Here is a 12,904-nt window from a genome sequence, read left to right as displayed (position 1 = left end):
TCATAGGTTTTGTATCCCTGCATAGCATAACATGCATTCCATACTGCATAAGCCTAAAATATCAGTCAGAATAAATTTTCGAATCTACAGACAGACTAGTTGAACTGATTTTCAAATGCACGTGAAATTAGCGGGCAAAAAATTGTAAAATCGAGCTTGCATACGTCAATTTTATTAATCTACGGTTCACGTAGTTTAACCTGGCGTGCTCGTCTTATTTTTTTAACTACTTTTTCGGCCGCATCTTGATTAGCCTGAGCCTTTTAACCGATCATTTTTTATTTCAAAATTTGATCTAAACCTATATGTTTCCGAGAAATTTATTTTGTATTGATCATTTTAGTGCATTAATTTTAATTTTTCAAGCACTTTTAAATTCAACTTTTTATTTATTTTTACCCTTTTATTTTTTTTGCATTTTGTCAATATTTTAAAATAAATAAATAGATTTTTTTCTTATTTTTGTTTCAATTCAATTTTGTTTATTTAGATTAATTAAATTTTTATTTGATTTTATTTTTCAAAACTTATTTGTATACTATTTTTACTTATTAGGGACATTTTTGGGATTTTTGAAATTATTAAAATCCTAAAAGCTAGTATATATATATATATATATATATATATATATATATATATATATATATATATATATATATATATATATATATATATATATATATATATATATTAACGTTTTAGGCCAATGTGAAGGGGAACAATAGTCCCATCTCATCACAAATTCTCACATCCAATTCAAAGAAAGAGAGAGTGAGATGATTTAGAAAGTACACTCAAGGAAAGGATAAGGAGAAAAAAATCTCCTTTTTCATTTCATGGGGTAGAGTTCACGCATGCCCTTTTCTTCATCCTTTTCACAACACACATTTTCTCTCACTTTTTCACCTTCCATTTCATACTCTCTCTCTCCATAAAAACCATTTTCATCTTCTCCATTTTTACATAAACCATCAAAATACCATATCAACAATATCATCATCACTTTGTAACTCTATCTTACACAACTCATAAACTCCTCTCTTCAATCGTAAACAATACCAAATATCTCTCATAGATAAAAACCTCCTTATTTCCTGGAGCCGTTGCTAATTTGTTGATATTTTTGTGTTTTTTAAAGCTTTAGATCATTTCTTTTAGTTTATGTGAATAAATTTATATATATTATATATTTTTATCTTTTTTATATTATTTTTATATTATATATACTCTTTTGTTAATTTTATAATATATTACTGATTAATTTTATTATATACTCTTGGTTACCTTATGATGTACTATGAGTTCATATATAATATCAATTGCTTTATACATAATTTGTTCTTAAGTTTTGTATATTATATTTTTTGGTTATGAGATTCTATATATATAATCTCTGATTAAAGTTAGGGTCGGCCCAATCAATTTAGAGACCCTGTTCTAATTTTAAAAATGGGCTTATATATATATATATATATATATATATATATATATATATATATATATAATTTTAATGATTAAAAATGACAAACCAAAGATAAAATTATATATTAACCAAATGAAGTATCAAAAAGTTCAAAGATATTGTTTAAACTACTAAACCATTTCTTACAACTTAAATTATCTAACTACATAAAAAGAGCCTTCCTACGAACACTTTTTGAAGCAAAATCGTCAACTAAGTCTTCATATTTTATTGTCTCTAAAATATCATTTTCAATAGCTATTAATGCCAATCCATTAAGCCTTTCTTGTGACATGGTAGACCGCAAGTAAGTCTTTAACAACTTCAATTTTGAAAAATTTCTTTCTGCAGAAGCACCTGTCACATGAATAGTCAATAAGATTCTATATGCAATAACTGCATTAGGAAAACAATCCAAGCCTTTTAAAAATAATAATATATCAGTAGGTCTTATGGTTTCTTCAGGCAACATTTCTCTTAGTAACTTCAACTCTGCAAAAAATTCATTCCCATCAATATCAGATTGCTCATTATGTTTCAATGTCTGCTCAAAGTTAGTACAATAAGACTTCAAAGTTGCATCATCTAATGATTGTAACTTGTGAGAAGTAAACAAGAAACCAAAAATACTTTCATACTCTTGGTATTGCTCAAACCTCTTATTAAGAGAAACAACAGCTTGATCAACAAGGTAAAGAAAATAATTAACCCTAAATGATTCTTCTTCTGATAGCTCGACTGATGGGATATTCAAATTCTCATCAAATTGCCTTTTTCTTTTAATTATACGCCTTTGAGGAAATATTGGGGCAATATTCAATTCCACCACAATTTCCTTAGTGTTAATCAATACCTTATAAAAATCTGTTTCTCTATATCCCTCAAAATACGAAATCAACCCTTTAATTTTTTGCATAGCAACATCAATAAGCATATCCTTTTCCTGTAAAAGCTTGCTAACAGAATTAATTGCAGATAATATTTCAAACCAAATAATTATAGCCATCAAAAACTCAAAATCACCAAGCTCATTTGTTGCTAAGGATTTAGCTTCATTTTGTATTTTAGGATCAAGATCATTTTCTGACACTTCAAGCAAAGCTTCTGTAAATTCTAACGTTTGAGTTCTTATAGCTTTGACACTTTCTACACGACTATCCCAACGAGTGGATGACAATGATTTTGGAGTCAACCCTTTTACATTATCTTTCAAAATTTGCCATCTCTTAGTAGAATTGGCAAAAATTGTATAAATGCGTTGAACAACTCCAAAAAAATTCCTAGCTTTAATACAAGAGTTAGCCATATCACACAATGCCAAATTAAGACTATGACAACCACAAGGAGTATAAAAGACTCTCGGATTTATGTCTAAAAATCTCTTTTGCACACCTTGGTGTTTTCCTTTCATATTTGACCCATTATCATAACCTTGCCCTCTCACGTCAAATAGGTCGAGACCAAGTTCTTTCAATTCATTTTGTAAAACATAAAAAATCCCCTGACCACTTGTATCATTCATATTCAAAAATCCTAAAAATGATTCCTCAATACTAACAGAAGCTGAAGAAATATCCACATATCTTATTATCAAAGACATCTGTTCTTGGTGACTAACATCAGGAGTACAATCAAGTATCACTGAAAAATACTTTGCCTGTTTGATTTTTCTAATGATGTCAATTTTAATCGTAGAACCAAGCAATGAAATCAACTCGTTCTGTATGTTATGCCCAAGATAATGAATATGAACTTTTTGAGTTGCAGCACATCTAACATGTTCTTGGATGATTGGGTCAAATTCAGCTAACATTTCAATCAAACCCAAAAAGTTTCCATTGCTATCTTCGTACAATTTCTCCTTAGAACCACGAAAGACTAAATTATGTTTAGCAAGAAATTTCACTATTGAAATAACTCTTTTTAAAACATTTTTCCAGTGATCCTTTTCTTTCTCAATTAATCTTTGAGTTGTTTTATCAATAGTTTGAAATTTTTGCAGCCGTTTGCGATACTCATACCAAGTAGTCATATTTTTAACATGTTCCATGCCTAACTCGTACTCTTTAATTCTTTCACCAACATGTACCCAATCACTATAACCCTAATTTTCTAATTGTCCCCTAACAATCCCATTTTAAAAAACTTTACAACAAAAACAAAATACTCTATCAAGCTCTTTCGAATAAACAAGCCAATCTCTATCACACACCTCTCCATTTGCTAAAGCTCTAGTATACAAATTAGCCGTAAAACGTCTATTCAAACTATCTCTAGGACCCTTCACAATAGAATTATCTCTTTTAGGACCTTTCACAACTAATAAATCAATTAGTTTAGGTTGAAGACGATCCCAATTTCTTGGATCAAATATATCATAATCAACATTATCATCATCATCATCATCATCATCATCATCATCATCGGCATCGTCATCATTATTAACTTCATCAACAATTGACACACTATCAAGATTATCATTTTCAATGAGCACACTATTAAGATTATCATTTTCAATGGGCACACTATCAAGATTATCATTTTCAATAGGCACACTATCAAGATTATCATTTCAATAGACACACTATCAAGATTATCATTTTCAATAGGCAAACTATCAATATTATCAATATAACGACTTTCATTTGAAACTTGTGGTTCTTTGATTAAAATTTTATCAAGAGCTCCTACTTGAGATTGAATTAACTCTTCAATTTTTTTCTTTTTCTTACGTTTATCATTTCCACATTCAAATTTTCTATTCTTAGGAGGCATAATAAGAAAAACCTGAAATTTCTCACAATGTCTTTTGTGTTCGTCGATGATCTACTAATTATCCTGTTGTGAAATTGTGTTCCTACATCAATAACAAAAAAAATCAATTACATTAAATAAAAGAAATTATAAATTAATCATCAAAAAATATTAATAATTAAATCATGGAGAAAAGACTTTAATTAATATTCAATTATATTTTATTATGTTGTGTTCTTCTCTAATATAGTACCATAAAAAATTAATAATTATAAATTAAAAGCAAATTATAAATTAATAGTAAGAAAATAAATTACATTTAATTAAATAATTATAAATTAATCATAAAAAATATCAATACTAATACATACTAATTTTGCTTTGAAAGATTCCAAATTGCAACTTGGTCTTATGAGAAAAAGTAGATATAAAAATCGTCACCAACACCAACAATATTCTTGTTTTGAATTTTGATACTACTGAGTAGTATATACAGTATACTAGTATCCCATTTCACCCTAAAATTTTATTTATTTATATATTATAATTTTATAAAGAACACAAGTTATCCTCATTTCCACCATAAAATCTAAAATCTAAAATCAATATTGATACATGAACTAAAATAGGATTTCACCATAAAATTTAAAATAAATCTAAAATTACTATTTTTTCTACCTTCAAAATTAAATAATCACAATAAAAATAAATGGAAAGTAACTAATTGAATAAACTAACCTGATAAAAGAGAGGATTGAAAAGAAAAAATAAGATTTTTTTTCTGGTTTCAAACCGCTCTAACAGAGAAAGAGAGAAGAGAATAACGTTTGAGAGGAGAGAGAAGTGAGAACGTGTGAGAAAGGAGAAAATAACGTTTGGTTTCCAAATATCTTATTTTTCAACATTTAATATTTTATTTATTATATGTGATACAAAAATATTTTTATTTATTAATTTTTTTATATTCACTAATAATAGTTAATTTGAGGCCCCACAAAAAATGAGGCATTGTGCTACTGCACAGCTTGCCCAGGAAAAGAACCGGCCCTGATTAAAGTATACTTTACTTTATTGTATAGATTAAATATTACTTTACTTTCTATTGTAGTTTTATATAAATACCACTTTATGTTTTAAGTTTATATATATATATATATATATATATATATATAATATATATATATATATATATATATATATATATATATATATATATATATATATATATATATATATATACTTTACGTTTTAATTTTTATAATTGTATATATATTTTACGTTTTTAAGTTTTATAGTTCTACATGTATCTTTTTAAAATTTTATGGTTATATATATTTTTGATTTTTGTGAGTTATATATATTTTAGTGTGTTAATACTTTTTTCTTATTTTATTTTATTTAAGCTTTATTTCAATTCTGAAGCAATTCAAATTCATTGTGGATAACGTGTGCTTGTGTTTAGTTTAATTTTTTTCCGATTATCTTGAGTTGATGTAAAAAAATTGTGACACAACTGTTATAATGCTATTTTATTTGTGACCTCAAATTTAAATTCAATCTAGTTTTCGAAAGTCTCTTGGACGCATTGATTCAGTTGACTCAACTTCTTATAGAGTTATTCTTACATGAATCCACTCTAAGTTAGCTTAGAGCTAAATTCAATTTGCTCTCAATTTTAGTTGGCATTCAGTCTCATGGCTTACTCTTGGGCCTTCTTACACTGAGTTCTTGCTCAATATCAAGTTAGTTTTCAAAATCTCACCAACTCAAATTATTTTCAAAATCTTTTTCTCAATAAAATCTGAAGAAAAAGATTACCCTGGATGGAATATCCAGTCGTAATCCCGAATATTAGGCCCAAGTTGTAAGAGCTTGCAAGCCATAAGTATTCGTCTTCTCTTCAAAACACTCCAATATTCAAATCTTTTTTTTTTCTCAATAAAATATGAAGAAAAAGATACCCTAAACCCTAAACCCTAAACCCTAAAAAAGCCATAAGTATTCGTCTTCTCTTCAAAACACTCCAATATTCAAATATATTTTTTCTCAATAAAATCTGAAGAAAAAGATACCCTGGAGGGAATATCCAATCATAATCCCGAATATTAGGTCCAAGTTGTAAGAGCTTGCAAGCTATAAATATTCATCTTCTCTTCAAAACACTTGTAAATATTCAAACCATTTTCATAATTAAAATTGGAAGAAAAAGATTATCTGGATAAAAGGTCCAGATGTAGTCCCGAGTATTAGACCCAAGTTGTAAGAGCTTTGCAAGTCATAAATACTCGTCTTCCAAACCCAAAAATAATTTTAACCAATCAAACTCTTTCTTTCTCCGCCGTGCGATCTTTAAAACCTTCTCATAAACGATAGAAATCTTGTCTTAAGGTGATGTAAAGCAATGCTTCATCCATAATTGTTGAGTTGAGATAAGTGACATTTTTTCGAATGTTGATTTGTAAATCCATTTGATGTGCGGTATACGTCCGCTCCTCATTTGTTTTGGGTAAAATAATGTTTTTCATCGATTAATACAATATAGCTTTCGCTAAAACCGACCAATAAAAAAACATTTTCTACCCAGAACGATGTAAGCCTTGAGTTCTCTATTGAACCTGGAGATACGTAGGAGCATGATTTGTAAATCTTGTGAGGCCCATTAATAAAAAATTTAGGTTTAATCCCCTTTGTTGCAAAAATCCAAAAACATCTTCTCTTTTCTTTTGATCCTATTATTCTTTCCCTCATAATAACTTGAGAAGCCTAACATTTCAAGGTAACACTAACACACACAATTAACCTAATGGTTCCCGTTGAGTACAACGGACGTGAGGGGTACTAATACCTTCCCCTTGCGCAATCAACTCCCGAATCCTGATTTGGTTGCGACGACCATAATCATTGTCGTTCTTTCTTGAGTTTTGTTGATATTTCCCTTTTCCTTTTTAGAAATAAATAAAGTTTGGTGAAGACTCTTTTCAGTCCATCATGCGAGCGTGCGCTTGCGCTTCGCTAGGTCGTGTTCTCATTTTTTCGAGGTGCGACAATAGTGTATCATCAATTTATCATCTTCCATGTGGGTAGCCATCTTGCGGTAATACATGATGAGATGGACCTTTGGGAAAGTGTAACCTTTGTATTTGTAAAAATCTGGCGTTTTGAACTTTGTCGGAATCACCAAACCAGATATAAGGCACATTTCTTTGGCAGCAACACCAAAGACTTGATCTCCCTCCATAGATTGAAATCTCTTCTCGAGGGTATGAAATCCCTCTTTCACATCTTTGAAGTCTTCATATCTCACTTCATCACATCCAATTAATGATTCAGTAGTATGGTAGATCTGATGTTGGTCTTCAAAGTGTGGTACGGTCCTTGTATGGAAAGTCGTGGAGCAACAATGTGGATGATTGGGCGTGCATCAGTGAATATTGGTAAAGGCACTACTTGTTGAGTTGTTTGCCCCATCTATGGTACTCCTTATGTTCAAGGTACAAATTTGTAGGGTAACCCGAACATATGCCGTATAGAAGGTACATACCTTATTGTTGGACTTTAACTAAAGGACCCGTGATTTCCAAAATAACAGTCACTTGAGGAGCTTCAAATCTAGCGGTCAAAGCTTGGAATGTTTCTCTCATCTGGTTCATGCCTCCTTTGATGTCATCCAGTTCTACCCTTAATCTAACAATTTCTTGTTCTTGGTCGGCCATTCTCTGATGAGCTCGGGCTCGAGTGTTGTATCAGTGTTGAAAATTCAGCATGGAACTAGAGGAAGAAAGGCAGAGTGAGATTTTATTTGGAAATACATGTATGGATGCATACTTTTTTGTTTTCAAAACTCTTGGTTAATTTCATCATTCACTTCAGCAGTGTTATAATATTTGTTTGCAAGTACTTAAAGCAATAAAGCAGTCAAACACAATAAATGAATCCAAAAGCAACTTTTCATTAATTCAAATCAAGTTCAAATACAAGAGAAAGCCTAAGGTATCTGGGCCCTCCGAACCGTAGTAAGGTCAGCGGTCAACCCTTCCAACATCATCTTAGAAAATTTAATGAAATTAAAAACTTGATGTGGTATGTTCTCAGGACACATGCACCAATCAACTTCTTGCAACTTTCTCTGTAGCTTTTGCATAATGGAATTTGCAAATCTCGACAACCTTAGAAATTTTCCCTTCCACTCGACATAGAGCCCTTGGAGATCTTGGGTGGTACGTTGGTCCTCAACTTTAGTCACCTCAATATCCCTATAGAGGTTTCTCCAATATCTAGACTCATTCGAAAAAAGCATATAAGTTGCATCATGATCCTGATTCTCAAGTGCTTGAATCCTTCGGTTAGCTTGCTCTAACTGGAAATTCAGACGGATACAAGCTCTTCCCGCCTCTTCTGTTTGCAACTGCTCATTGTCGCATCTCAAAAAATACGACCCCTCGCGATGGTCACAGAAAAAAATTAGTTCGAACAGAGTCACCACCGAACTCTATTTATCCCAATAAAGGAATAAGAAAATATCGATAAAACCTTTAAAAATAGAATAATGGTCTTCGTAACCATATTCGGGTTCGGGAGTCGATTATGCAAGGGGAAGGTATTAGCACCCCTCACGTCCGTTGTACTCAACGAGAACCTTTTAGTTTAATTTGCGATTTGAATGTTAACTTATGTTGTTTGTTTTCTTCGAGTGACAAAAATATTGAAAAGAGATGGATGGAAACCTCAGAAGGGGAAAAAGGGAGGTTTTTTATTAGTGTGCTCGCCAAGATCTCGCAATCTCGTGCATACGTATCCTTATAGTGCAATAAGGAAATCAAAGCATTTGTAGTTCGGGGAACTACGGTTGGTTGGTGTCTTTTAATGAACAACTTTTTAGATCGCATTCTAAAGGCTAAACATTGGCTTGTCTATTCTCAGTGGAGGCTTAATCACTAGTTTGTTGTGCGCGTTAGAAAGGATTAAACAATGTTCTTTTTTTAAAAGAGTTTCGATTGCACGGGGGCGATGAAAGAGGTTTGATAAGTTGAATGTGTTATAATGAACAAGTGCTTAGATCTCATCCTAGCGGTTAAACATTGGCTTGCATTCTCACGGTGGAGACTTAAGCGCTAATTTGTGTACGCACTAGAAAGGATTAAGCAATGTTCTTTCTAAAAAGAGTTAAGTTGTTGGTCGCACGGGGGCGAGAAATTAAGTTTAATATGTTTGGTATTTTTATTTAGAAGAACGACAAAATATTGAGCAATATGGTGCACACCAATCATTTGATTATTTCGAGGAATAACAAGGCGAGCGCCTCCTATTTCCTTTTTCGTTCAAATTATTATTGAAAGATGTTTGTGGAAATCGAATATGTGCGGTAGTGAGGCGAACGCCTCCCACTCGCTTATTCAAGGAATAATGAGGCGTGCGTCACCTATTCCTTAATCCAAATTTATTTAAAGTATTTTAATTGGACGATGAGAGTTCGAGCAATATGGCGAGCGCCAATCATTCGAATATCGAGAGATAGTGAAGCGAACACCTCCTATACTCTTTTTTATCCAAAGTTCATTTAAGGTGTTTTAATCGGACGACGGAAAAATCGAGCAATATGGCGAGCGCCAATCATTCAATTATTCGAGAGATGGTGAGGCTAACGCCTCCCATTCTTTTTCATTCGAAGTTTAAGTTATAAAAGAAAGTCTTTAGAAATTATATTGATTTGAAAAATGATTTGAATTCAAATTTATTGATCGAGTAGGTCTCATTGTAAGAAAGCCCACGAGTAAGCTATGTGAGGTTGATGGCGATGCGTAAAAGCATTCGACTTACAAAGGTATTTGAAAAATGGGCTCGATTGAATCGAGAATTGTTTGATTTTAGTTGTTTATCATAACTTTGAATTGATGAGATTGAAACGGTTGTGAAAGAAGTCGATCAACATTTAACTATCAAAATTAATTGATTAAAGTTCGATTGAATCAATTAATTAAATTAATTAAGATTAATTATCAAAATTATTTAACTTAAATTAAATAATCAAGTTAATTAAAATTAATTAATGGTAATTAACTGATTGGACAAAATTTAATTAATTATTTTGTTATAATTAAAAGAGAAAGAATTAAGTGATGATACTATAATTGATTGAAATAAGTCGGTGATAATGTGCTCATAAACCGGTTTATACATAGCGACAACAGAGTTGGAGTGTCGTATGTGGATCAAAGTGCGGTGAAAATATTCTATTGATGTATTGGATCTTTGGTGAAATAACGACATATAAAAGTCGAATCCATTAATTTAATTTGACTTTGAATATAATGAAATTAATCAGTAACATACCCATAATTTATTTACAAGGTTCATTATAGTATACAAAGTACCATGGCCAATGTGCCAAAATTCAAACAGTAATTTAGTATTGATAGTTCAACAAAAGCCCATCTCCCAAGTATTAGAAATAAGATTAAAATCAATAAAGAGTAACTATTTAGGATAAGGGGATTTAAAGTAGGATGAATCATCCAATACCAAAAACGTGAAATGAATAATGAAGCAAAGTCTTTGACTTTTCAAAATAAAAGTTTTCCAACAAGAAATGGAACTATATAAACCAAACAAAATTAAAACTAGAAGAAAAAACATTTCAACACAATCTCCTTCCCCTGTATCACGTTTTTACCCCAAACACTCCATCTCAATTTAAGTTTTTTAGATTTAGGGATAAGAAGACATTATATATCAACTTGGGAGCATTTACAACAAAAATGGTTTTCATCACACAAAAATTTAATAGATCAATCCATGACAGGTAATAAATCAGCAGTAAGGATGTATTTCAAGCCAAACTCACTATACATATCATCATAACAAAATGTATGGTATCCGTGTATGTAGCATCATAACAAAATGCATGGTATCAATGACACATATTCAAACATAGCACCATAACATTCATTATTATTACAATCAAGTTTACCACCTAAACAAATAACATAACCAGTAGTGAAATACACCGATGAGACTAGATATGAACATACAAACACCACACTAAAAATATCAACACAATCGAAATCACTAAGAAGCAAAGTGACAGTGCAGCCAAATCAAAACTCAAATACATAAAAATTCACCATGAAAACTCAAATAACATAAGGCCACATTCATGGATAAATAGAACTCATTTACATCAGGTCGGAGAACGGTAGATCGAAAACGCAATAAAAAAAAGAGTATGCGGTGAAATCTAACATACATCAACAACTAGCATAAAGAAAGTAGATCCGAAACATGATCTGGAGCTCATCGATGCCTTGTTACCACGATGTTTCCATCGTCACGAATCCATGGTTTTGATTTCATTGTTTACATCAACACCATTGACGCGACGAATTGGTTTGATAATGGAGCTGAGGACCTGCTACTTTGTTGGGTTAGAGGCGAACGAAGATCATGAAGGCGTTGACAGGCGTATGAACAGAAATCGCGACAAAGTTTTTTTTGTTGTTGATGACGGTCACCAGAGCGAGGTGTCGAACATTAAGTTTGAGACTGGTGATGATTTCGATTGATGGATATTATTTCCGATTTGGGTTGTTCTATTAACTTAACGACATCGGGGGAGGATTGAAGTTGAAGATCCAATGTGTTTTTGCCGCCGGAATGGTGGAAGATGTTTTGGAGGTGGAAATGGTGATGGTTGTGGGTGAAGAAGAGAAAAGACGAGAGGTTTTGGAAGGGAAGAAGAAGGACTTCCTCCTACCTTTTAATTTACTGAGTTTTTTTCATTCTTTCCTTTTTGAGAGGAGATCTTGAAGAAAAAAGGCGAGTCTTCATTTTCATCACCAGTGGAGGCTTTTTATTGATGAATAAGAGGAGTAGAGGAAAATCCGTGAAGAGAGAAAGAACATCCCCTTTCTCATTCCTCTTTCTTCCTTTTTTATTACCGTTTGAGAGAGTAAAGAGTCTTTTGAGATGCCACGTGTGTGCCTTCTATTGGTGGACTCCCTCCCTTCCCATTTTGAAAACCAGGCGTGAGCTGTCAATGTAACTGTTAATTAAAAATACGTGGGAGAAACCAATGAGAGAGGGGACGCGTGGGTCATTCGTTTGAGGGATAAGAATCCAATTTTTGTTCCCGAAATCTCCCATGAATCGGTGCAAGCTGGCAGTAGATGATTGAGGGATCTTTTGATTTTTTCATATTTTCTTTAAAGTTAAATCTTAATTAATTCTAGAAGCTTTAATTAATTTAAATTAGATTAAATTAATTAAAACGACTAAAATTCATCTCTTCTAAAATAAATACGGTAATAATAAAACAAAGACATGGAAGTTTCTATTTTATTATCCCGATTAATTTGACAAAAGAACAAAATTAAAATTACTAAAAATGAATAAAAGCCGGGCAAAAATTTACTCGAAAAATTAATTCGGATGTACTAAAATGATCAGTGCGAAATAAACTTATTGGAAAAATACAACATTTCTTTTAATTCTAAAATAATTTTTGACCGGTTAAAAGGCTCAGACGGATCAAAATGCAACCGAAAAAAGTCGTCGAAAAATATGACGAGCACACCAGGTTAAACTACGTGAACCGTAGGTTAATAATACTGATGTCTGCAAGTTTGATTTCGAAACTTTTTACCCGCTGATTTTGCATTTACTTGAGAAATGATTTAACCAATTTGTCTATAT

General features: G+C 31.6%; 2 protein-coding genes across 2 annotated transcripts; both read right to left on the bottom strand.

The window, feature by feature from the left end:
• Positions 1-1,625: 1,625 nt before the first annotated feature.
• LOC127121702 (uncharacterized) lies at positions 1,626-3,494 on the bottom strand. Its single transcript, XM_051052151.1, has one exon. The coding sequence runs from the start codon at positions 3,492-3,494 to the stop codon at positions 1,626-1,628; it is 1,869 nt and encodes a 622-aa protein (XP_050908108.1).
• Positions 3,495-3,558: 64 nt separating this feature from the next.
• LOC127121701 (uncharacterized transcriptional regulatory protein TBS1-like) lies at positions 3,559-7,454 on the bottom strand. Its single transcript, XM_051052150.1, has 4 exons — positions 7,349-7,454; positions 4,250-4,319; positions 3,675-4,017; positions 3,559-3,585 (listed from the first exon to the last, which is right to left on the bottom strand). Exons 1-4 carry the CDS (start codon positions 7,452-7,454, stop codon positions 3,559-3,561), a joined length of 546 nt encoding a protein of 181 aa, XP_050908107.1.
• Positions 7,455-12,904: the final 5,450 nt, after the last annotated feature.

Source organism: Lathyrus oleraceus, chromosome 2, assembly GCF_024323335.1.
Source record: "Lathyrus oleraceus cultivar Zhongwan6 chromosome 2, CAAS_Psat_ZW6_1.0, whole genome shotgun sequence".
In the NCBI taxonomy this organism is placed as follows: Eukaryota; Viridiplantae; Streptophyta; class Magnoliopsida; order Fabales; family Fabaceae; genus Lathyrus; species Lathyrus oleraceus.
Note: the sequence above shows the minus strand (reverse complement) of the source record. Positions and strands in the feature narration are given on the sequence as shown.

Bases quoted from the DNA above. Each gene is read 5' to 3' on its own strand.
- LOC127121702 (XM_051052151.1), bottom strand. From the start codon at position 3,494: ATGACTACTTGGTATGAGTATCGCAAACGGCTGCAAAAATTTCAAACT.
- LOC127121701 (XM_051052150.1), bottom strand. From the start codon at position 7,454: ATGGAGGGAGATCAAGTCTTTGGTGTTGCTGCCAAAGAAATGTGCCTT. The intron at 4,320-7,348 runs GTTACACTTTCC...TTATTGATGTAG, and splicing joins AGATTTTTACAAATACAAAG to GAACACAATTTCACAACAGG. The intron at 3,586-3,674 runs GTGTGTGATAGA...TGGGATTGTTAG, and splicing joins GAGCTTTAGCAAATGGAGAG to GGGACAATTAGAAAATTAGG.